Source organism: Callorhinus ursinus, unplaced genomic scaffold (assembly GCF_003265705.2).
Source record: "Callorhinus ursinus isolate GAN/ISIS: 27379988/994484 unplaced genomic scaffold, GSC_fseal_2.0 scaffold1, whole genome shotgun sequence".
Classification (NCBI taxonomy): domain Eukaryota; kingdom Metazoa; phylum Chordata; class Mammalia; order Carnivora; family Otariidae; genus Callorhinus; species Callorhinus ursinus.
Window position 1 is genome coordinate 75,295,720 of NW_027397063.1, and position 23,912 is coordinate 75,319,631.

The window sequence follows — 23,912 nt, forward strand, 5'->3', positions numbered from 1 at the left end:
GTGATGCCAAGATCAACACTCGGAGCGAATGTATCAATAGACCAATTTTTTTGCTCCCACCGCGAGCTTTCTCCTTTCAACCCGGAGTAGAGCCGTCTGCGCTGCGCAAGACGCAACAGCACGGTAGCGTCCGGAAAAAGAGGGCGCTAGATGCGGGAGGCGCGAATATGGAAATTAACTCATTAGGAAGGGGTGTGGTTACCGCGTAGCCCCCTCCTCCATCCCTTCCTTTCTCCCTTGCTGCCACCGTCCCAGCTTGCTAAATATGAGATTCCAAACAAACAAATAAAGCAGAAGCTGACTACGCAGCCCCAGATCAAACACGCTCCAGATAATTCGCTTCTCTCAGCGCTGCGGCCAGACCTACGGCGCAGCGCGGGCCCCTAACGCCCGTCAGTAGCTTCAGCTTCCCCTCCTCGCCGGCGCCGGCTTCCGCGCGTCTGAAAGCTAGGGCCCGCCGCGGCGTTTCGAAGGCACAGCACGTGGCCCTGACGCCCGGTTTGGTAAACGTTTTAAAACATCAGACGAACGCTTCCACCAATATGGTAACCCTCTGAGGGCCTCTGCTGATCTCAGAGGTTCTCTTCTAGAAGGTGCCTGGAGGGGAGGATGGTGGTGTTGTCTGGGTGAAAAAGCCCAAACTAGAAAGTACTGTTCCAGACTGCCCGGCAGGGAGCTTTTCCCGTGGCGCGGCACCCTGAGTGCAGGGAAGGGTAGGGCGTGAGTAGACCGGCTGGAACCATGGGTGAGCACCGGGGTCGATCTGAGCGTTAAAGACCCGGGTTGAGATATCATTAACCAGGGACCAAGTGCCCAAGAGTGAGAGCGAGGGGGTTAGAAAATCTAGGATGCGTAATTTTGTGTCCAAGTAAAATGTTTGGGGGGGGGGGGCGGGACATAAGAAAGAAACAAGACGCAAAACCTCTCACCTCCCCCTCCCAGCCACTCTGCCTCCAAGTCCTCAAACCTTGTCTCTGTGGAGGGCCGGAGGGAGGAAAATTGTACTTTTATGGTTTTTCTTCCTGCATGGCCCGCCTCCCCGGCCCTGCTCCCTGCCCAGCGCTCCCCCAGCTGCGGGCTCCTTGGAGGAAGGCCGCCCAGTCCCCTCATCTCCCGCTGCCTGCAGGCCACCGAGCCTCAAAGCGCGCATTGTCCAGCGGGGGCGGGGAGGCCATCGGGCCCCTGGAGAAGAATAACACTGCGCCCAACTCCTGTTAGGGAAAGTTTCCTAATGCACTCCTTGTGGTAAAATACACTTTTAACGGGGCGGGGAATGGGGGTGAGAATAAGTTTTGAAAAACCATTGCCCTCCCTCAATTCCTCGACTCTTTCCCCTTGTCACTTTTTAGGTTCTCAGAAAGGGGGGAGAGTGAACCGGAAAGAAATTGGAAGGTGGCCGAAAATGTGGACATGACTCTATAACCGTCCATGTGATGCTTTTAAAAAATGCCGGTGGGAAGAGAGAAGGGGGATGTCTCCACCCAGGTCTGGGCCGAGGACAGCTGCACGGTGCGCGGGGGGTGAGGGGAGAGGGGCCCCGAGGGCGCGTGTGCAGGCGAAGCATTTCGCACCTCCTGTTTATCTTAGAAGCGAGGCGGGGACAGGGGGGAGCGAATTGTTCTGTCTCCCGACAGGCAGTGGAAGTTGAATAAAATGGAGAGGCGGGCAAACGCAAAAACAAAACCTGCTGTAGACTCCGAGTCTCTCTCCTCGACCCGAGTTCCAAATGGTGGGGGGTTCTCCAGTTGCTAAAGACTCCGAAATCTTAAGACCCCAGAGACAGCGGTCCTCCAGCGACGGCAAAAGCTTGTGATAGAGAACTGTTAGAATTGAGGCTTTGGGGGCAAATGTGATTAATCTTTCATTCGAGCAGCGGGGGCCCATTCCTTCCAAGAGTTGCCGGTCTGCATTTGAGGGGTCTGTAGGTTTCGTCTGCTCTTCCAGGCATTTGCAAAATAACGGCTTGTGTCCCTTGCAAAACTCTGCCTGAAACAAATATATTCCAAGACACTGCACTGGTGAATCCGTTTTAAAAATCAAATCAAAACAAAATAAGACTTTTTAAAAAGCCCCAGGGCAGGTACTCTCGATGTCCAACAACCAAAGTGACCGACGGGGAGCATTAGTGGTTGTGGCTCTTTGGGAGTTGCGCTAATTTGGTGTGTGGACTCAATGCCTTAATGCTAAATCGGCAATATAAAGGGCTGAAGAGCAAGCCCGATAAAAAGCTCTAATTGCTACTGGAAGATTTAGGTGGTTGCTAGGATCTGAGGACCACCATCGCCACAAAAAACCTCCAATAGAGTGTTTGGGCTGTGTGTATGGGGGTTGGGGGGTAGAGTTTCTACGGCGAATAGTGCCCACATCTGCTGGAACTTCCATATCTAAGCTGTTCATTTACGGGAGCCAACTTATGAAATCTCCACAATTAGATCTTCATTGTTCTTCCTCCACAACACTGTCTAGAAAGAAAAGGTCTTCTCGGTCGGGGCCAATCCAACGAAGCGTTTGACGTTATTAAATAATAAAGCGATTGTGATTTACATTGTTGTTCAGAAAAAAAGGCCAATTATCCACTGTTATGTTGCCATAAAGATCATATTAACTCGAATTAGTAATCAAACAATATGCAAGCGTTTAAAAAAGTACAGCCGAACTGGGTGACAGCTACCGCGACGTCTTCACTTTCACCAGCGAACCCACCCGCGCCGGCAGCCCGAGCGAGAGAGGCAGTCGCCGCAGACCCGAAAGGCGGGAGAGAGCAGCAAAGTGGTGATTAACGGTCTCCAGTGTTAATTATTCTCAATTAATCCCGAACAGTGCAAACCTTCCCCGGTTCCCTGGAAGTTCCCCGGTTTGGGATGCTCTGAGAATGCCGCCTTTCTGGGAGGGGTTTATAAGAATTCCGGAAGAGGCAATCGCAATGCAAGTGTACCTGTGAGCGATAGGGTAGGGGTGTAGGTGTGTGTGCGGGAGGTTCGCTGCCCTTCCCAGAGCCTCGTGTGCACCCCGAGGCAGGTGCCTGGGGCGGGCAAGGCCCGCAGCGTCCTTACACCCCTAGTGAATCTTGCGTCCTCTCTCCTCAAATCACTCTCTCTCGCCCTCTGTTATTAGGTTTATAACTCTTTGCCCACTTAAATTTGTGCAGCCAACCAAGGAAATCTAAATAGGTTTGAGTCGCCCCTTGGGTACAGAATGGAGGCTTTAATAAGAAAGATTAATTGTGGGTGTGTAACCTGCCAGAAGACGCGGCAGCTATCAAGTAGCGGAGGGCAGTGTGTCGAGGGGAGGGAGATGCCTCTCTTCTAGGCCCAGGCTTTAGTAGGCGCCGCAGGCATACTTAACGCAGGCCACTCGACAACTCCTTGCAGTCACAAGCGAAGGACTCCACAGAGATGGTAAGACCCATCTCTCCCGTGTTATTTGAGGTTTTAAAGAACTTGGCCTTTATTCGCCCAGCACGCCAAATCCCCATGCCCTGCGCCCCGCCGGACCCTGGACTCTCTGCCTCCACGCGCGAGGTGGGGAGTTGTGGGGGAATGCCGTGCCCGCTGCCCTGGGAGGTCTGCCTATTCCCACCCCCACCTACTGAACAATGTCTAGGCGAATGATAAAAAAGGTTTTGCTCCGAGGGCTAGAAAGTTGATTTTTTGTTGCCACGATGAAAAATCTGTCCGGCTACATTTTTTTTTATGTGTGTATATATATATGTATATATATACATATATATATATATAAGCAAACAGGGATCAATTTTCCTCGGCGCGATGCTTCAGTCCCGGCACAGAGGGAAATCAGGCAGGGGCAGGGCGGTTGGGATCTCTCCCCGCGCTGCGGCGGCGCCGGGGGAACAGTCCTAGCAGCACAGCCCTTTCCTCGCCCCTCCCTCTTTCTACTAAGTGTTCGGATCCCAGACTGTGAGTTGGCGAAGGGGGTGGGGGCGCAGAGGAATAGGAACCCGGTGGGGGTGGCGGGAAGAAGGGATTGATTAGAATAGTTTCTCTAGTAGCGTTTCCTCCTTGGACAATTCCACTCAAAACTCGAGGCACCAAGGCCCGAGTTTAAACAAATGTAAAATGAAATCTTCGGAAGGTCCAGCCCTTGCAGCGGTGGGACAGCCAAAGGGTGGTCGCATCTCTGTCCAGAGTTTTGAAACAGTTGCTGCCTTTCCTAACTCCGTTCTCTATCTCCCACCCCTCTCCCCAGTAAAACCAATTCAAAAGGGGACAGACTCCACTCCACAAGATTAATGTCCGTTCATTTGCAGGATTAACCCTCTCACGAACCATAATAAAATACTAGAGGCCTTTTAAATTTAAATAAATACACAAAATCTGTGCCTTCTCTCTTTTCCTGTTTGGTCTCTCTTGGGACATCAGCAAACATCATCTTGGAACCTAAAAGTCGGTCTCAGAAGAACTTTTAACGCAGAGTTTTCAGATCATCTGGGGGTTGTTGAAGGCATTGGCCTTGGTAGAGAGTGGAGAGACCAGCTAACTTTAAATATCGATAGCTTTACATTTTGATTTGGAACTCACGATTAAAAATCTATTTGTTCCTTCCAGGGCTGAGCAGATTTCAATGTTGGTCATAGGAGCCACAAAATGTTCATTAAAGGAACCTAACCAAGGCTACTGTATGGCCACTTTGTGAACTCAGAACTATGGATGGGGGGAAAAGTATGAAAGTGTGAGTTGATGTCACGCTGGCTGTCAGTGTGTGGTCTATTGTGGAGAATGGTGCTTTTTGACTGAACAGAGGGAGCCCCCCTCCCCCCTTCCCCAGCTCTACTGCACCTGCACTGGATGAGGGAGTCCCTGCCATTCAGCCCATCGCAGATTGTTCAAACAGAAGACATCTCTGACAGCACTCAATTCATTACATTTCTTCCTGCTTTTCAAACCAACACACACACACAAAATGAGTATTGCCAGCCAGTGACAGCCAAAAAAAAAAAAAAAAATCTTAAAATACTTTATATGCAGCTAATTTGGAAGCTCACACAACTAACCATGAAATATTTTGTATCCTTAACTTGTAAAGCTTCTTGAAAAAAGATTACCTGATTTTTCCTATTAAAAACATACCTCCATAGTTTATATGGGGATAGTAAGTTTGTAGAAAGACACTGCAGCATGGCGCAGGAAGTTTCAATAGGAATGGAAGCAGAAACATGCAAAAGAGAAAAGCCCTGATTTATCTTATCAAAAGGGCCGGCTTGAAATGCATTCATAATTTATGCCGGTGAAGCAGCTTGCTAATAGAGGTGGGGTACCCAAGAGCCAGGGGCAGGCTGTGAGAGAAGCAGGAGAGGGTAGTAAGGGAGGCATCGAGGCTGAAGTGTGAGCTAAACATTTAAATCTATTTCCTAACAACGAAGTCTTCCCCCCATATGCTCAGGTTTATTTTGCCATCTTAGATTCCAAGATGTTTTTGCACCATTTCACAAAGCTGATGAGAGAGTGTTTAGAAAGCTGATGAGAGACTGTTCGTCTAGTTTAACAGAAGTTGGGGTAAACAAACTCTCACAAGGAAAACTTGATTTTAAGATATTTTCCCTGGAGGTGGGAAGAAGGGGGAAACAAAGAAAGGGAAGAAGACTTTGAGCAGGAGAAGACAGGCTTGCCACTTAGTATTTCAGACTGATTAAACTGTAATGTTATGCAATAACCCAGATTTGAACTGTTAAGTGTGATAGTCAAATCGACCTGGATGTGAGTTGATACTGAATTGACTGCATGTGAAATATTGGCCAATTCTCAGCAAATCATTAGTCTGTTAGATCCTGGACCAATATCAAAACAAGGTCTAGTTTCCAGCACCCCTCCCATTGGACGGGCATTCAATGAATTAAGTTGATTTGCAAAGAAAACTTGGGAAGTACGTCTTCTGGAAATGCTGAGGTGCTTTCAACCAACTAATAATTCTATCCATTTCACAGAGTCCACAGACCAAATGTCTTCCCTCTTGTCTACATTTTCTTCCAAGAAGTTCTCTCAGCAATACTTTCTCGTTTCTAAAATGACTATAAAACGCTACACGAATCATTAGGAGTGGCAGGGGACAGAGAAAATGGAAATGGCATAGCAATGGCAAGCCAGAAGCAACTGTCCTAACTATGGCTCTGTATAGAACCAGAAAACTCTTGGAAGTCCAATTCTTAACCCACTGCTGAAACTTACATAGGGCCAAATAGAATAAAGCTACGGAGTACTTTGTAAAGGCTTTTGGTGTGATCTGCATAAAGAAGCATAAAACAAAACGACAAAAACCCCCAACTCATTCAGACCTCACAACAAACTCTAGCTAGCAAATCAAATTACACAGGCACACACACTTAGAAGCGTTTGCTGAGAGCTCGGGTGGTGTGGTGATGGATATTGCGTGAGTGACTGTCTACATGCTTTTAAAACTGGCTAGTCGTGTGTTTGCTTATGCTCTGGGGGACAAGAGCCTCAAAAGCTGGGGCTGGGTAGTGGGAACAGTGACCGGCTCCACTGGCCTCGCCCTGCAGTGTACGGATTGCCCTTTCTGGAACACTCAAACGAATCATTCCATCCCTGAGGCCCTGCAGACCCTGACGTCACGAGATGGGGGTGGGGGCGCAGTCCCACTTCTGGCCTGGCCGCCAGCGATAAGAACCCTTGGGAAGAATTCACCGCTCCTTTTAATACAGTAATTATTTTTCTGCTTTCTGAGGGTGGGGGCGGCTCCTGCCCAGAATGCCGGTCTCCTTCCCTTCAAGAAGATCCCCGGGGATGGCAAGTTTGCCGGAGAACTTCCTAGGCGAACCCTAAGCCAGGAAGAGAACTGGCAAAGGAAGCAGGGTGGTCTGAACAAGGCTAATTTCACCTCCTAAGGCCAGAAAGGGGACCCGGATTTCTGTATTATCTCTAGAGTCCAAAATGGGAATCTCTTGCCTTCCCTACCACCTAATTCCGCTGGACAGTAAGAAAAGTAATAGCTATCAATGAATCCTATTTTGTGTCAGTGGCTTTGTACTCATCTTCTGCCAGGTAAAAATGTATTATTCCTATTTTACAAATGGAAGATGGATGCATCCTCCATTCCTACCTACTCTGATCCTAGAGGGGCCCAATATTCCGGGAAGCCCAAACCGCTCCTGTAGTTTCCCCACAGCCACGCCAATCCACTGCCCCTGGCTTCGGAAAGTACTGAGAGCTCGATTACTAATGCTGAGCCTTGGCACCAAACAAGGACAAACAACCTTTTAAAAGTAAAGGCCTGGGGTGAGAGGCCAGAGGAAAGCAGAACTTGAGTAGAATAGTCTCTGACTGGGGAAGTCTGGGGCCTAGAACCATCTTTGGGGTCACGAGGTCAACATGGAGAGGGCTAGGGCTGGGGTGCAGGACGTAGAGAACTCTGGAGAAGCAAGGGCCTGAAACACCTCCGGAGGCATTCCAGACTGGCGCGACACGGGACCGTCCAGGGCTGAGAGAGGAAATCGGGCCGTTTTGGCAGGGTCCGGGCGGAGAAAACTCGAGCCCTACGCAGCACCTTCCCAGGGAGCCCCATGGGGGGCCTTGGCTAGGGCCACGGTGACGTCAGGTCCCCGGCCGGCGCCTGCCAGCCTCAGCTTCCATCTGCCCGCGCCTCGGCTCCGGCGCGGGCTGCGGCGGGCTCCCCAGGGCAGGCGGGGGGGTGGGGGGTGGGGGGTGGGCCGCGCGCTCCCGGCCCTGTGTCGCGCCCGGCACGGAAACCCAAGAGAGGAAGGCAAATGATAGTTCAAAGCGCCGAAATCTTTCCTAACAGTGCACACTTCATTCTGTGCACGCAGGCAGACGAGGGTAATGTAACGAACGACTCCTTGAAGCTTTTAAATCACCTGACACTTCTTTGCAAAGTAGAGCAAGCACCTCAAGTCCAAAAGCCCAGAAGCAGCAAATATCTTTGCGTCCTGAAATGAGAGGACGTTCTACTTGCTTTTGAAGAGAAACTGAGTAATATAACTCAGGGAATCGGAAATATAACCATTACACACCAAAATATAAAATAAAATTCATCTAGACCTGCATACAGAAAGAGAGCTCTGCCATGGGAAATCTTGGCCTTGTTTTAGCAAGCCATCCTCCCAGAGAAGTCTCACAGTTAGAATAAGAAAGTCAAGTCCATTATTTCCTGAAGGCTATAGAAGCAAAACATAAAAACTGAAAACAAGAATTGTAAAACTGGACAGCATTGTGAGAAGGAACAGCAGTTACAAGTCTCCCTGGGTGGTATCAGAAGCAGGTTTCCAGGGAAGTTTTTAATAGAAAATAACTATGAGAGACACCAAACAAATTCTCTGGTTTGGGCAATTTCTCTGTCTTTGGAAAGCTCCTTCCACAGCTGCTTACTCTAGAACTCCAGAGGCTGTGTCCCTTTGGATTTTATCCACATTTTCACAGTAAAGTTCAAGTGTTTCTTCCCCTTCTCCTGTCTTTAAGGGATCCACCTCATAGACGAGGTCCCTAAAGAAATCCACCCAACCATCTTCCAACTCTAGTAAAAAAAAAAAAAAAAAGAAAAAAAAGGCGCATAGAAAAGAAATAAATCAATCCTCATCCTCAACCTCACTTGTAGCTGTCCAAAGCAGTTTTTGCTCTGAAAGCAAGAAAAGGCAACATTAAAAATAATAATAATAATAACAGAGTGAGATGCAAATTATTTTAAGGCAATAATGGGAGGGGGGAGGTGCAAAGTGTTGGAGAAGTGTTAATTCAAGTCTCTGCTAAGGCTCAAGGGGAAGGAAACTCCTTCCATAAAGCAAAATATGAGGACCTGTTTTGCAAAATTCTCCAAGAGCAAGAAATAAAGGGGGGTAGGATATAAAAAGCTCTTTTCATTACAATAAATAAATAAATAAATAAATAAATAAGCAGCACCAACAAGCAGGCGATCAAACCACAGTCAAACTTCAATCTCAAAGCAGTTAGCTATAAACTGTTAGCAGTTGAAAAGTAAACCTGTGCACACAAAGGCACTGTTTAAATTTCTTCTTGTAAGGGTTCTAAATGAAGACCCAATCACTATGCAGTTAAGCGGTATTTCTTGTCCCCCTGAGGCGCTGATCAGTTCTTTTTAATGTGAGAAAACTGGCGGCTCAAAACCCGTCAATGGAGCTCCCACAACAAAAGTTCTGAAAAGCTGAATGAATTGGGTTTGTAATTACTGCATCCCGTCCCCCCACCCCTTGCAGCTTATCTCTTATTCATTCACCTTATATTATTGTCAAGGAATCTTACTCTCAAAATCATTCCCTTACCATTTTACCCAGGGCCCCAGAGGAACTTATGACAGAGCAGAAATGGAACACTTGCCCGTCCCCCCCTCACCCCACTACACCTGGAAATGTTCAAACCAGTAGGTGGGGAGGGAAGGAGGGACTATCTTGTACCCCAATTTACTCTGAGACTACTAGAACTCAGAGTACTCAGCCTATGGAGACTTCCATTTTAAAACCCCGAATTTTATTGGCAAACAGCAAATGTGTGCCCTTCTAAATTCAGAACCTGCCTGAGTCTTTGAAATCCTGTGACATCTCCACTTAGAAAAGGCAAAGGTTATAAATAAACCCCCTCCCCTCTCTCCCCAAACTGCAAGGCCCTAAAAGACCTTTCCAGACATGATGTAGAATCTAAGGTAACTTATTATGTTCTTCTTTTTTTTCTTTTAAAACAAAACCAGTAAATGAAATAGAAAAAGAAACTACAATCCCCCCAACTCTCAGCCCAGGAAAAGGTTTTATGAAAAAGTCAGCTTTAGAATGCCAGGGCTCTGTGTGTATTTCAATCCAAGGCATGGCTGATGGAGAAGATTCTCCTGAGATTTCCTACTGTAAGAATGTGTCGGTTCTAGAAATAAGTACAGCTATTATTACAACCAAATCTACTAGCAGACTAAATAATTAATTGAAGCGTTGCTCTTTGACCCTGGAAAAGTCCAGTAGGGACACGTTTATAGTAATAATACCTCCGAATGAGCCCTTGTCAAATATTCATTTAGTGGTTAATGTGAGCCATTTTCCCCTGGGACTGTCTGTAATACCAGCTTCCCAGTATTGGCAAGAAACCTTGCTAATCTACTACAGCTCAGCAAAATATTTTAACGCTCTTTATTTAAAGTAGGGGGCGGGGGTGCGGGGAAAGAAAAAATTGCAGAGGGAACAAACTATAATCTCATCCTTCTACACATTTCCATTCCATTTATAAGGTTAACAAAACATTAAATTCACTCTTTTGACTGGAAATTGAATGGTTTTTGTGAACAGAATAATATCCCAAGGAAGCAACTGAACACTTCAACAACTAACTTCAGCACTGAGAGATAACCATCTCTGGGCAAGTTTATGGGTTTACCCCCTTCTTGGAAATCATATTATAATTAAAATATTGTATGTTCAATATTAATCTAGTCATGAAACTACACATCTTGGGGAATCATTTAGCCCAAGCAAATAAACAATAAAATATATGACATTTTCCTCAAATGCAGTTTATCAAAAGAATTTATATTTGCGAGCAAAATATTTTGGCTTTCATTTAGGTAGGAGATATGGAGGGATAGGAGGGAAAATGGGAGTTCTCTTGTTTTAGGCAGACAGTGACAATCACTCAAAACTAGTTCAACTTCCTAAAATTGCTCTCTTCCCTCTAGCAAAATATTTGAACTTGAGCATTTTGCCAAAAAGTTGTTGCTTTTTTTAGTCTGATCCTGTGGGCTCTTTTTTGTTCTGTTTTGTTTTAAGGGAGCCTAATGCAGTGCAATTACTCTAAACCCTATACATATTTCTAATATAGATCTATTTTTTTTCAAATATATACACTCCATATAGTTGATTGGCTCAAATTCCGGGAATATCCTCCCCACCCCCCCAGCAAGATCATTTGGATCTTTATTCAAAGTTTCTTTTATTCGTATGTGTGAGCAAGAACTGGCGAATGTGCTCATTACCACGTGAATAATCCGTATATGCATTACAATGGCTGGCCAGGCTGGGGGAAATTCTTTTAGAGTCTCTGCATTAATTAGGGGGGGAAATGCCTCGCTTAGAATTGGGAACTGGCATAATAATTGTTCTTTACCCTAAAATGAATTTTTTTAAAAGAAATAATTGAAAACCAATACACACCAAAAATAAAGCAAACCACATGAAATGAAAATACAGAAAATATGAGGATATCTCCAGCTGAGCCCAAAACTAACATTAGCAACACCACGAGAGAGAAATACTTTCTTGGAAAACGAGAAGTGCAAACCAACGGGCTGAGCTAACTTAGTGGCTGCAGCCGGTATTTTACTCAAGGGTGGAAGGCGCTGCCGGATTCCAACTTCTCCAAAGTTGTAGCAAGTTGACACAACAAGCCCTTGAAATTGTGGGTAGCAACCCACGCTCTTAAGAATGCCTGACTCGTGGTTCCTGGTCCCCTTTGGTGGGGGAAGTTGAGCGAGGTAAGCAGTAAATAAGGAAGAAAAGTCCCTGAGTCGGTCTTACAGATTCTCCGGCTGCGCCAAAGCGCGGGTCGGTTGTGATGTAGAAACATCGCTAATTCAAAGACCATGGCGATTCCCCAACTTTTCCGCTCCCACTGACGACAACTATAGTCTTTCTTTACCTTTCCTAGGGCAAAAGAAAACAACAAATCCAATCTTGTTTCCCCACCCATTTCCCCTCCCCCTACTTCTCTACCACTGTAGTAAAACATGGTTAACAGATCAAAAGCATAATCATCTCCCAATGTGATTAGACCGGACAAAGTAAAATATCTACCTCAGAGTTGATTGTTTTCTTCTTTAATATGGCTGTTGCCTGGCTTCTCTTTTGCTCGTTATCAGCTGCAGAGATATCCGATTTGGGACTACAGGCTTGGACCCGCGCTGCCAATTTAAGAAATGGAATACGTGGAGGGAGAGAGAGGAAAAAAGAAAATAAATAATAGTAATAAAAAATAGCCGTGATAAGTCGGGGGGGTTTCGTAAGACGCTCTTTGCTTTCCCTCGCCCCTAAACAGGAAAATGTAGAAGAGAAAGTTTATGAAGCCAAGGAACAAAGAAAGCAAACCACTTGTTTCCTCTCAAACAATAGCAGGACTGAAGTAATCCAAACACCCACCCAGCAGATGAGCACTTTGCTTGTCTAGTTTGCAATTATTCCGATACAAGAAGCATCATTTTCCCCTATAACCAGGTTTCCAAAGGGCCATTGTGCATTGAGGAAAACGAAAACAAAACCAGCCAACCTGGTTCTGATTTGGCTCAATACCCCATCTGCTGAGCTACATGAAAATTTTCAGAATTGACTCCTTCTTCCTGGCAACAAGTGGCATAAATCAGTTTTTAAGTATAAGTCCCCATCATGCTTATTCATGCTGCTTAGAAAAGGAGGGGGTGGATTTACAATATATGCCTCTAGTTTCTATTTTAGAAATGACATAAGCATTTCAATTTTTTGAGAGTACTTATTCAATTAATCATTCAGACATTTATTTGTTGCAATTAACATTAGCACATGCTACTGGACTAGAATATCAAGGTTTTAGGTATTTTGCTTTCTTGGCTGAGCACAGTATATACCCCGAGGAGTTATGTATATCAGTGTTATCCAAATAAATGAAACACTCAAGCATAATTTCAGTGTCCATATTTCAAAAATTTATTTATCTCAAACTGTGCATAATGGAGTAAAAACTTAAGTTGAAAATGTACCTGTTATAAGGATGGTATTAGTTCAAATATATACATGGATTCTCGGCAGACTGATTCAAATAATACAGAGCCGAATCTTTAAAATACAACTACGGAAAATAAAGGGGGGGGAACCTTAAAATATCACAATAAATTTACAGAAATATTACAAACCATAAGAAAATATTTCAAACACAGTAATTTATGTTGTTGGGTGTTTTTTTTTTTTATCTGAACAAAATGGAAAGTTGGGAAACAAAAGCTATTATAAATTACCACGATGTCAACCTGTATGGCCATTTTTGCTTTTAACAGTAAGTTAAAAAAAAATTTAGTACAATCTAAAACTTTTGCCCCTTTAAAGAAGACCACGGAGATGGTTTTGCCAGTACTCTTAATTTTTTCCTTTTGTACAATTTTTTAAACAATTAAAATGTCCAAATCTGAATAATTTTCTTCTTTCCACGTTTGCAACTGTCCTAAATTTCAGCTGCAGAATCAAAATTCAGCAAGAAGCCTCTCCTTGAAAAATATTGGCAAATTCTCAGCTTATAAACAATGGACATTTTGATTGCCATGTTTATCTCGATAAATACTGTACAAAAGTTGCTTGCAAATATTAAAACATTTTTTCGTCGCTTGGAGACTAGCTCTAAATATTATTGGTAAAGACTTTTGCAAACTTTCTGCAAAGCTCCTACCGTATCACTAGAACTTTTAAAAAGTTTTGCGTAGTTTTCTTTCCTCCAGATCTATACAAGGTCCATTCCCTCGCCCTCCCCACCCCACCCCCCTGGTTTTCTCTGTACAAAAATAGTCCCCCAAAAAGAAGTCCAGGATCTCTCATAAAAGTTTTCTCGTCGGCATCGCGGTTTTTGCTTGAGTGTGGATGGGATTGGTGTTCTCTTTCGCAGCTGTCATTTGCTGCGGGTGATGACTTTTTTTTTTTTTTTTTGAGCGTACCGGGTTTTTCTCCATGCTGTTTCTTCTTACTCTCCTCCCATTTCCCTCGCTTTTCTTTGAAAATTTCTCCCCCCCCCCACCCAGTTCACTGTCCGGCCCTCACATGTGCGAGAGGGGCAGTGTGCCGTTAATGGCCGTGCCGGGCACCGGGCCGCTCTGGTAGTGCTGGGACATGTGAAGTCTGCTGGGGGCGGCGGGCTCCGGCACCTCGGCGCCGGGGAGGTACATGCTGATCATGTCCCGGAGGTCCCCGGCCTGGCAGGGCGCCCTGGAGTGAGAGGAAGAGGTAACCACGGGGGGGCTGGAGCTGGCCTCGGACTTGACCACCGAGCCCATGGAGCCAAGCGCCATGCCAGGGGTGCCCTGCTGCGAGTAGGACATGCTGTAGGTGGGCGAGCCGTTCATGTAGGTCTGCGAGCTGGTCATGGAGTTGTACTGCAGTGCGCTCACGTCGTAGCGGTGCATGGGCTGCATCTGCGCGGCGCCGTGTGCGTTGAGGCCCGGGTGCTGCGGGTAGCCCAGCTGGTCCTGCATCATGCTGTAGCTGCCGTTGCTCCAGCCGTTCATGTGCGCGTAGCTGTCCATGCGCTGGTTCACGCCCGCGCCGAGGCCGGCGCCCACCCCGACCCCGCTCGCCATGCTGTTGCCGCCCGGGGCCAGCAGCCCGCCGGGCAGCGTGTACTTATCCTTCTTCATGAGCGTCTTGGTTTTCCGCCGGGGCCGGTATTTATAATCCGGGTGCTCCTTCATGTGTAGCGCACGCAGCCGCTTGGCCTCGTCGATGAACGGCCGCTTCTCCGTCTCCGACAAAAGTTTCCACTCGGCGCCCAGGCGCTTGCTGATCTCCGAGTTGTGCATCTTGGGGTTCTCCTGGGCCATCTTGCGCCGCTGCCCGCGGGACCACACCATGAAGGCGTTCATGGGCCGCTTGACGCGGTCCGGGCTGTTCTTCTGGTTGCCGCCCGCCGCCGCCGCGGTGGAGTTGCCGCCGCCGCCGCCGCCGCCGCCCCCCGAAGTTTGCTGCGGGCCCGGCGGCTTCAGCTCCGTCTCCATCATGTTGTACATGCGGGCGCTGTGCGCGGGCCCGGCCCGCCGGCGGCCGCCGACCCTCGGCCCGGCCGGGACTTTGGGGGGCCCGCGGGCGGGGGGAGAGGAGGAGGGGAGGCGGGCGGGGGTGTCGGGAGCGCAGGGCTCCGCGAGAAAAATCAGGCGAAGAATAATTTGGGGGAAGAAAAGAGAGAGAGAAGCAAACTGGAATCAGGATCAAAAAAAGAGCTTCCCTCCTCTTCTGGCCGATCCTGCCGCCGCCGATGATTGTTATTATTATTTTTTGGAAAGGCTTAAGCCTGGGGCTCAAACTTCTCTCCCTTTCTTTCTCTCTCCTCTTCTTTCTCTCAGTCCTAGTCTTAAAGAGGCAGCAAACTACTTTCCCCCTTTTGCAAACACTCTCTTCTCTGCCTTGACAACTCCTGATACTTTTTTGAACAAGTTAATAGACAACCATCCATGTGATGGGGGCTGTCAGGGAATAAATGGGTTTCCAGCGACCAATCAGCGTGCGGCGGCTCCTCCACTCGAGCCCAGCCTCGCCGCCGGGTTTTGCATGAAAGGGGGCGGGGCCTGCCGCGCCGCAGGCCGCGCGGGGGAGGCAGGGGGAGGAGGGGGAAGGAAGGAGGGAGGGGGAGGCGGCTCCTACAGCCAGCCTGCCAGCCACTGAGAAACCTTTGTATCCCCTCTCGCAGCAACAGGTCACACCACACGCCTTTTCGAAGGAAGTGGGTAAACAGCACTAAGACTACGATTTTTTTTCTTCTTCAAACTTAGTATTGATTTACTTTTTGGTGCGGGCCGCTGAGTTGGGGAAGGGGCGCAAGAAGCCGCTAAGGTGGTAGGGTGGGGCAGGGCAGAGTGGGTGGTTCAGGGCGACTGTCCTACTAGTATTTCAGGAAGCAGGCAGTGCAGGAGTTGGTGTGTCATTGTTCTCTCGCTCCTCCGCACGCTTCTCCCCAACCCAGCCTCTCCGGTGCTTCTCCCTAACCTCGCTCTTCCCCTCGCCCCTCTTCCTCCACAGGTGCCAGCACTGGCTCACCCCTTTCTCACACAGTCCCGACAAGTTAGGTAGGAGGGAAAGCTCTGTCTTCAAAACCCTCCTTGCTGCCACGCAGTTTGCTCTGTTTTAAGCATAAATCCTGCTTGGACTATGCGGCCGACTCTACAATTAAGGGGAGGCCGGACCTGGGGAAGCTGCGGCGAGCCGGCTCTTCCCTGCCCCGCTCAGCTCCGGCTGGGACACCACAGCTTGTCCCCTTACCCCCAGCCACGTCGCCCACCATCTTTCTCCATTCAGTCGATGGAGAGAGGATGCCCCCACTCTCGTCCTCTCTCCCCATTCTCCCCCTGTGCCTCCCCCAAAGCAGGATTTCAGTTGGGCCGGTTTCAAAAGGAGGCTGGGGGAAGGAAAAGGTCCACAGAAGGACGCTCAGAAGCGCAGGCTACGGAGCAGCGTAACTTCAACTTCCTGGCATCCCACGGCACAGTATGGAGGTGGGCCGCACTCACAAACTCCCTCCCACGCAGAGTTCCCAGGACTCGAGCAGAACCAGCCCTGCCATTCCCCTTGTGACTTGTACTGTGGTGGCCGCTCTGCCCGCGCCGCCTGGGTCTGGGGCAGCGCTCGGAGGGGTCGCCAGGCCTGGGAGGCGGGTGTGGTGCTCCCCAGGCACAGGTGCAGGCGGTGCAGGCAGGAAGAAGACGGCCAGGACTGGTCCTGGGGGGCGCCCAGCAAGGCCGAGGCTGGAGGAGGATAGGATGGAGGCGGGGGTAGGGGCTCAGGAATCCTGCCCGCCCAGGACCCAAGAGGGTAATTTTAGCCGCTCTCCCATTGTCCTGACGTAAAGATTTCAATAGGTAGGCGCTCAATGCGGAGAGCAATGGCAGCACGTCCGTTACAAATAGGTAGTTTTGTTTCTCTTGTTGTCGCTACACGGAGTCAAACAAAGCCCCGTCTAAGTTTCCTTCCACTCTCTTGTTGGGATCTTTGTGGCTAAAATGCACTTGACTACAAAGGGTGGGGGGGGGGTGGGAAAAAAAAAAAACCTGTTGCCATTTCTTTTTTATAAAGGGCTTAAACCATCAGGGTTACTTATTTTCTTTCTTCTGTAACACTCTCTCCGCCCCCTCCTCCCCTGATCTATCTACCCGTACTCACCCTAAGAAAATGTACTGAATAGTATCTGTCGGCCACGTTCCATTTATTATCTTTACAAAACTTTGCATTGTTTTGTTCCTTACTAACCTTCCCATAACCATCACCACCCCCACTCCAACTTCTCCAATCCCTGCCCTCCCAGGCTTTTCTGTTCCTGTCCAACTCAAAATAAGTATGCTCACTGGAAAGCCAGAAAAGTTGAGAAAAAGAATCCTTTTCTTTATAAATTATTATTTCCAATCAGCCGCCCCTCCCCCATCAGCTTCTTCTTTTTCTCCAACTTATGGTTTGTTTTTGTTCTGGGGAACCCGGGAAGAGTGAGACTGGCCTTCTCGAAACGGATAAATATATGGCACTCTTCAAAACAAAATAATATCTTCTGTTTATTAAGCTAAAAACGGACATGGACATGAGGAAAGAGAAAAGGTTAGAGGCTCAGAAGACAACACGGCAGCCACAGGCTGGCTTTTCAGCGCGTCTGGTTTCAGGGATGTAGCTGGTGCGCCCCCTACTGGTGGATTCGCTTTTCCATGACTACAGTTTTGCTTTTACCTTTTAAAAGAAGGTGTTTGGAAATAATTAAAGGGAAAAAAATGAGGGGAATGGGAGGAAGATCCAACTAATTACACGTAATCTAAACAAAAGAAAAGTTAACATATATAAGCCATGGAACCAAATCATAAGAATCAGATTTAATTTGCTTAACTTAGAAATGTACATATAACCTCCAGAGAAGTAGGAGGTTAAACTATGGGAAAAAATAGGTACAAATTACGAGATTCAACATATGAATGAATTGTGATTGTCCAGATGCCACGAAGGGCAGACCAAGCATTCACTTCATGATTGTGTATGCATTGGTCTGTGCTTAGTAGCATTATTCTGAAAACTTTAAAAAAGCTTATGGATAATTAAGTCTGAAGAAAAATAACCCAAGGGGTTGATGTGGATAATGGTGGAGTATATGTATTAAAATAAATATTAATAACGAATGGTTACAGTAGCAAATTTTTTAATCTCCCTCTCTCTCAAGGGGTAGTAGGAAGAGGCACAAATTTTTCCTTGGGATAATATATAAAAGCTTTTATACATTCTCAGACGCCTGTGTTTGTGACCGAACTCTATAATAATGCATTTAAGAGGTTAAAGGGGCTGGCTAGGTCTTTTGTTAATTGCTTTTATCATATAAATAAGCTATGAAAATACATTACAATTGTGTTATCATTGGTTGCATTTATTTACAGCTTTATTTTAATTAAGCCTGCTGTACTTATCAAGGCAATAAACTAACTGTGGCTGGCATTTATGCATAATAATGTGCTATGAAAATAAGATTAAAGAAGATGGTGATAGCAGAAACAATTTTCTCATTAGATTTTTTAGAACATATGCATTAAAAAAATCAGATCACCGGCCACTCTATTTCAATCCGGCACTATCACTGGCCCCTAAATATAATAATAACTATAATAATCACAATAGATGATAGAAGCAGCACTGTTTTAGGTTTATAACAGATGGCTACAGTACTAATAACAATGCACCATTGACTACTAGGGAATCAAAATAAGACTTGGAAGAGGGTGCTTCATCCTTCAAGAATTTAAAAATGTTGCCATTGGCACAATGTATGAAAATTTAAAGTGCTTATTCTAAAGGAAGTATAACATTTCCCTTTCATAGGCAGCAAAAAGCTGCATCCTTTTAAAGCAAGATTAGAAATTAGGAACAAAAATGCCTAACTCCTAGGATATTCTGATTTAATTTTGCTCTACTATATAGGCCCCAGCCAAAAATCCTTAACTGATTAAGTGTAGCTCAGTTTTATCTTTTGCACTGGTATTTCTCTCCTAAACTCCCCTCATCCCTCCCAAGTATTATATCTGAAGCCAACTAACAATTTTGTGGAGATAGGGGACTGTAGACTTATTTTTTCTTCTTAGTGGCAAATAGAGGTTTAACTTGCAGTAATTAGGTGAGAACTAGCCAAGCATCTTACTATTATGATGCTTGTTAAAAAACGCTTCTTTTCTGCATCTGCATTTGAGTGTGTTCCCCTCCTCTCTTAATCTTCTTATGGAAATGAAGGCAAACGGCAGGGAACCTGCAGAGTCTTGGAGAATGTCCTTGTTAACTGGAATTTCTCAGCATTGCTAATTAGCAGAGTTTGACGACCACCAGTATTGGGGGGAAAGCTCTGTTTAACCACTCACAAACCATTCCGAGGAAGAGCAGACTAATTTTATTTTGTAATTAAAATCTGAAAAGGGCCCTATTTGACAGTTAGGGCTATGAGAGTTTTATCTCCCCGTGAAATAATTACTGCCTTGATAACTCAATTTTCTGAAAAATGTCAACTGTGGGCTCCAAAAGTTTTAATTTCATTACGTAAGGAAAAAAAGAGAGAAACATAGAAGAAAATGTACAGAAAGGCTTTCTAATTCTGGAAGTGGTTAAATATATTAGGAGCCAGATTTGGCCAAATGAAGGGTTTTTTTTTTCTCCCTTTTTTGTTATGTTTCCTCCAGATCCTAACCTTCCAGCCTTTTCCACTGAAAGCGCCCACAAGCAGTGACCATACTGCGGTAAAAGAGACCATATCAGTGATGTGGTAAGAGGCACGTAAACTAAAAAGAAGAAGTACGGCAACCCAAGAAAAGTTTCTGATTTTAAAAGCCAAAAATAAAGGAAAATTCCAACGTGTAGGACAAAGCTGGTGCAATCTGGTAAGATGAAATTTTATTGATATTTATCCCCTAACACAAGACAACTGAGAACTATAGAGTAAGGAGACTGGTATAAGCCTATTAAAAAAAAATGTTTCCTTCTTCCCCCTAAATTGCAAAAAAAGTTCCTCAATCACTCCAAATTGGAGCATGCCACAAGACTTCTAGAATGATCAACACCTGATTCTTCAAGATATATGAAACAAACACAGATAAATGAAGGTAAAGAAAGGCATTCAAGATTTTCTTTTCCTTACAAAAGCATCACATATTTTCCAAAATTATAAGAAGCTGGAAAAAGTTAGGATATTGAAAGTAACAGCAAAAATTAGAATAAAATTGTGCTGTTATCAAACTTCACTTGCTTTAGACTGTGAAGGATCCCTCACAAGATCCTAGAGGGAATACTGCAATCTTTATAAAGCAATTTTCAAAATGATAGAAAGTCTTTCATCTACATTTCCTCCACTTTCTTCCTATTGCCAAACTTGTCAGATTTTGGAAGTGTGAAAGATTATTGACAGGAACTATAATAAATGTTTCTAGATGACACAAAGAGCAAGCATATATCTCTATCCCTTTTTATTTAGTAAGACATAGATATGCATATGGATGCAGGGTAGATTGGCAATTTAAAATTGCTTAATTATATTTTTTTCTTCTTGTCTGTCCCTTCAGCACCTTGCCTTTAATTTCCAGAAGTGGTATTACACATAACAAATGAACAAGGGGATAACAAATGCTATTTCAGTCCAGACCCAATTTCACCAAATAATTTCACTCAAGAGCTGTAAGGACCCTTGAAACCTAAGGAATGCAGAGCTGCTCTGAATCCAGCTCCTTTTTATACTCACTCTCTTTCATCTGATTCCCACTGATGAAATAAATACATTTTAAAAAGAATTCAATGATATAAAGAAAACCTAATATATTTCCCCCTTATTTCAAATTATAGCAACAAAAATAATATATAATCACTTGTGTATGTCTTCAGGGCTATATATAACAGTCATCATATTGCTTCTAGTATTACAAATATATGTACCCCCTTCATATATTCCAGCTCAAATATTTCCTGGAAAAAAGGATTCACATTTCACAATTTCATTTCCATTTCTGAATTATCAAGCAGTTTTAACATAAGATCTGTCTCTGCACTGCAGCTGTTGCCCAAGGAAAAATGCAGTGTGCCCATTAAATGATCTAATTATTTTAAATAGAAATTCCCTTAAAAAAAAAGACAAACTGAAAATTGAAAGAGCCTCCTACCAGTGGTTTTCAGTTACACTGAAAAGAAATGAGACTACCATTTTGATTTTAAAACTCAGAAGAAAGGAATGAAAAATGAAAACAAACCAGGCAAACAGAGCACCAGGAACTGCAAGTGGGCCAACAAACCCATGGCCCTTTCACACCTCTAAATCATTGCTTGGGAGTATAAATACATATCTCCTTGATTGACCACACTATCTTGTGCAATTGATCATACCAAAGGAACAGGGTTTCCTTAGAACCCGAATTTTCCAGTGACTAGGACTGTTACCTTGATTTTAGGAAAAAGACGATTGTTTTAAATTCTCCAAACTGTGATTATTTCCTTTAGTTGTGACCACAACTTTTGTGGGAAAAACAAACCTAAAGCTTCCTTAAGATTTCTCTAGAGCATATTAAGTGGCTCATGAATGACACCCCCATGCATGCCAGGCTGCACACTCACTGCACCGGCAATCCACCAACGAGGGAGAACGTCTCTCAGTCTGGCTCCTTCCAAACTGCTGAACTGGGATTTCGTCTTCTTTCTTCTGGAGATCTCATGGTGCACACTGCTTCTGTGTTACTTCAAGTTCCCTTTCCAGAAGTACAACCAGACATAAAACAAACTCAAAAAGTGACAACGCTCAACTACCTCAGAAGGCAGAGGTGTTTGGCACCTCAAAAAGCAAGTTGGGGAAAGAAATTTGATCAGCTTTACACGTGTGAGGGACAAGAATACTATCAAAGGAAAAGGAAGAAAGTCTTTCACCTGTTTGTATGAAAAGAAGCTGAAAGCAAAGCATTTATAAAAAAAAATCACCTACAGTCACCATCAGCCCTAAACAAAACTACTACCCACTTTTTCTCAGAGCTGCGGCTGTGGCTAGCCCTGGAAAGTGCTCTAAAGCAAAGTGTACACCATCCTGGGTGGCCTGGCATCCTCAAGGCCTCCCACTGATATCTGGAGCCCTCTCCCAAAAGCTCTTCTGGCCTCAAAAGAAATGTCTGAGAAGTCCGCCTTCCCAGGGGCCCACTTCTGCTCACCCTCCAGTGCCCCTTTCCAGCCCTGGCTCAGGTGGAATTGGGCTTCCAAACCCATCCCAGTGGAATTCTCAGATGGCTAGCCTGATAATCTTTAAAGGCTCCTTCAGAGCTGGGGCTCTGACTTTAATCTCCCCTCCCAACCTTCTTCCCTTTTTGTAGGCTCTCCCCATTCCTTTTCCCTCCCGCCCCCCCTTAATTTGAAGATCATTGACACGATAGGCTGTAATGAGTCCTTCAGAAACTGTTATGATCTACAATGACAGTCTCTGCACCTAATTCAAAGATTATTGACAAGCACTGTGGGCTCAGTGGTGTCAAGTTGTACTTGTGGTTTCAACACCCTTCAGCAACCCACATAGCAGCTGGGCCCTGGATTAGGACCCAGATTCTGCCAGAGCTTATCTGCCCGTTGAGTGGTAGAGAGATGAGTATCTGTCTATATCTCAGCTCCCTCAAGCCGGGCTGGGCTTTCTCCCTGGCGCCTTGTCTGTCTCAGGGTTGGGTCAAGGGAAAGATAAAGGCTCTTCAAAGCTTAAAAACAAAGCAAAAGAGGAAATTTAGGAAATTTAATAAATGAGGGCTCATCCTTGAACCTTGGTCTTAACAATCAATCAGTCATCAATCATCTTCTCCAGCCCCAAATAGTTACCAAACTCCAAGCCACATACCCCAGCTTTCATAGTGAGGCTTGGGTTCATCAGGAAGGGAGAGGTATGGAGGGGAGTGGGGACTGGGAACTTGGCACAGACTCAGTGGGCCCAAGCTAGCATGGCCCATCCTCCAGGACTGCCCTCAGAATGGGGCAAGATTGACTACTCTTAAAGCAGGGCGCTCAGCCAAGAGGCGCGGGCTCGGGCCTGGTCGCTGAGACAAGAGACCCCAAATGCCCGCTCCACCCCTAAAGGGCGCTTTGCTGCTGCAGAAAAACGCGGCCCGTTGCCAGCCCGGGTGGTTTTGCCTGCTTCTAAGGAGTCAGTCGCTCGCTGCCCCCTCCTCAGTCTCCAAAGATGGAAGGGCTGCCTTCCCGCTGGCCGCCCGTGGGGCGTGGGATTCCGGCAGGGGCTGAGGCCGCCTGAAACCACAGAAATGACACTGCGCTGGGAAAGCTGGGTGGCATTCCCAGGCCTAGGCCACCCACTTCTTTAGTTCTCTTTCATAAATTAGGGGTTGCGCTTTCTCCCTGGGCCTGGGAAGTTGAGGACACACAGCCCGCCTGCAGCCAGGTGCGGCTCCGCCCCTACCCCCCGGCTTCGCCCTCCTGGTTGGGACCCCCGGGGGTGGAACGGGGTCAACATCTCCGGAGCACTGGTATTGCAAATTCGACATCACTTCCGAATAGCAGGCATGTATCCCCTTTCGCGGGTCGCCTCCAAGATTCTGCTGGCTTTGGCCTCCCCACGCCACCGGCAGCCTTGGACCGCGGCTGTCACGCACCGTTTGTTGGCGCTGGTTCCAAAACTGGCCCAGACTTAATACTTCGGTAACGGGGACTCGTTTTTTTTTTTTTTTTGTTTGTTTTTGGGGCTTTTTGTTTTGTTTTGTTTTGTTTTGCTTTTTGGTAAAGCAAAGGGTGGGGTTGCCTGTAGCAGGGTATCCCGCTTGCCCGTTATTTCGATAGGATTCCGGTTAAGAACTGATCAAAGCCTTGATTCTTTTCCTGCCACGGTATCCAAAGTCATTTATTGAGAAACACAAGCCGAGATTCGATTCTGGAATCAGATGGAGAAGACATCTCTCATCGCACTGAACACCAATTCCCCTGAAAACACAATCTCGGACTCGCTGATTTGGGCAGGTGGGAGGAATAAACGTAAGATCAACTTAAACTTGCGCAGCCACAGCATTAAATATTTTAAAAAGTAATTCTGTTATGAAAATTAATCTAGTTTCCTTCATAGGGAAATTTTTAAAAAGCAACCTCTTAACTTCTTAAGGTTTTTATCTACAAGTTAAAATTGTAAGTACATCCCTGAAGATCAAAATCATAAAACACCTTGTTGAGATCATGTGTTCATTTAACACTGGAATTGTTT

The 23,912-nt window shown here is 45.9% G+C and overlaps 1 protein-coding gene and 2 long non-coding RNA genes across 9 annotated transcripts in view; 1 reads left to right on the top strand and 2 right to left on the bottom strand.

The window, feature by feature from the left end:
- LOC112822085 (uncharacterized) overlaps positions 1 to 23,912 on the bottom strand; it is a 712,470-nt gene that overhangs the window by 15,168 nt on the left and 673,390 nt on the right. For all 7 annotated transcript variants that reach the window (XR_012379506.1, XR_012379505.1, XR_012379508.1 and 4 more), the window contains one exon: positions 11,771 to 11,877. This is a non-coding gene — a long non-coding RNA (uncharacterized lncRNA). The remainder of the gene's footprint in view (positions 1 to 11,770; positions 11,878 to 23,912) is intronic.
- Positions 12,607 to 19,547, bottom strand: SOX2 (SRY-box transcription factor 2). The gene has a single exon (XM_073896816.1). It carries the CDS (start codon positions 14,710 to 14,712, stop codon positions 13,747 to 13,749), a length of 966 nt encoding a protein of 321 aa, XP_073752917.1. The 5' UTR covers positions 14,713 to 19,547; the 3' UTR covers positions 12,607 to 13,746.
- Positions 22,096 to 23,912, top strand: part of LOC112822077 (uncharacterized) — a 116,589-nt gene continuing 114,772 nt past the window's right edge. The window contains exon 1 of the long non-coding RNA XR_003207613.2: positions 22,096 to 23,689. This is a non-coding gene — a long non-coding RNA (uncharacterized lncRNA). The remainder of the gene's footprint in view (positions 23,690 to 23,912) is intronic.

Coding starts and splice junctions, on each gene's coding strand:
- SOX2 (XM_073896816.1), bottom strand. CDS start 14,712: ATGTACAACATGATGGAGACGGAGCTGAAGCCGCCGGGCCCGCAGCAA.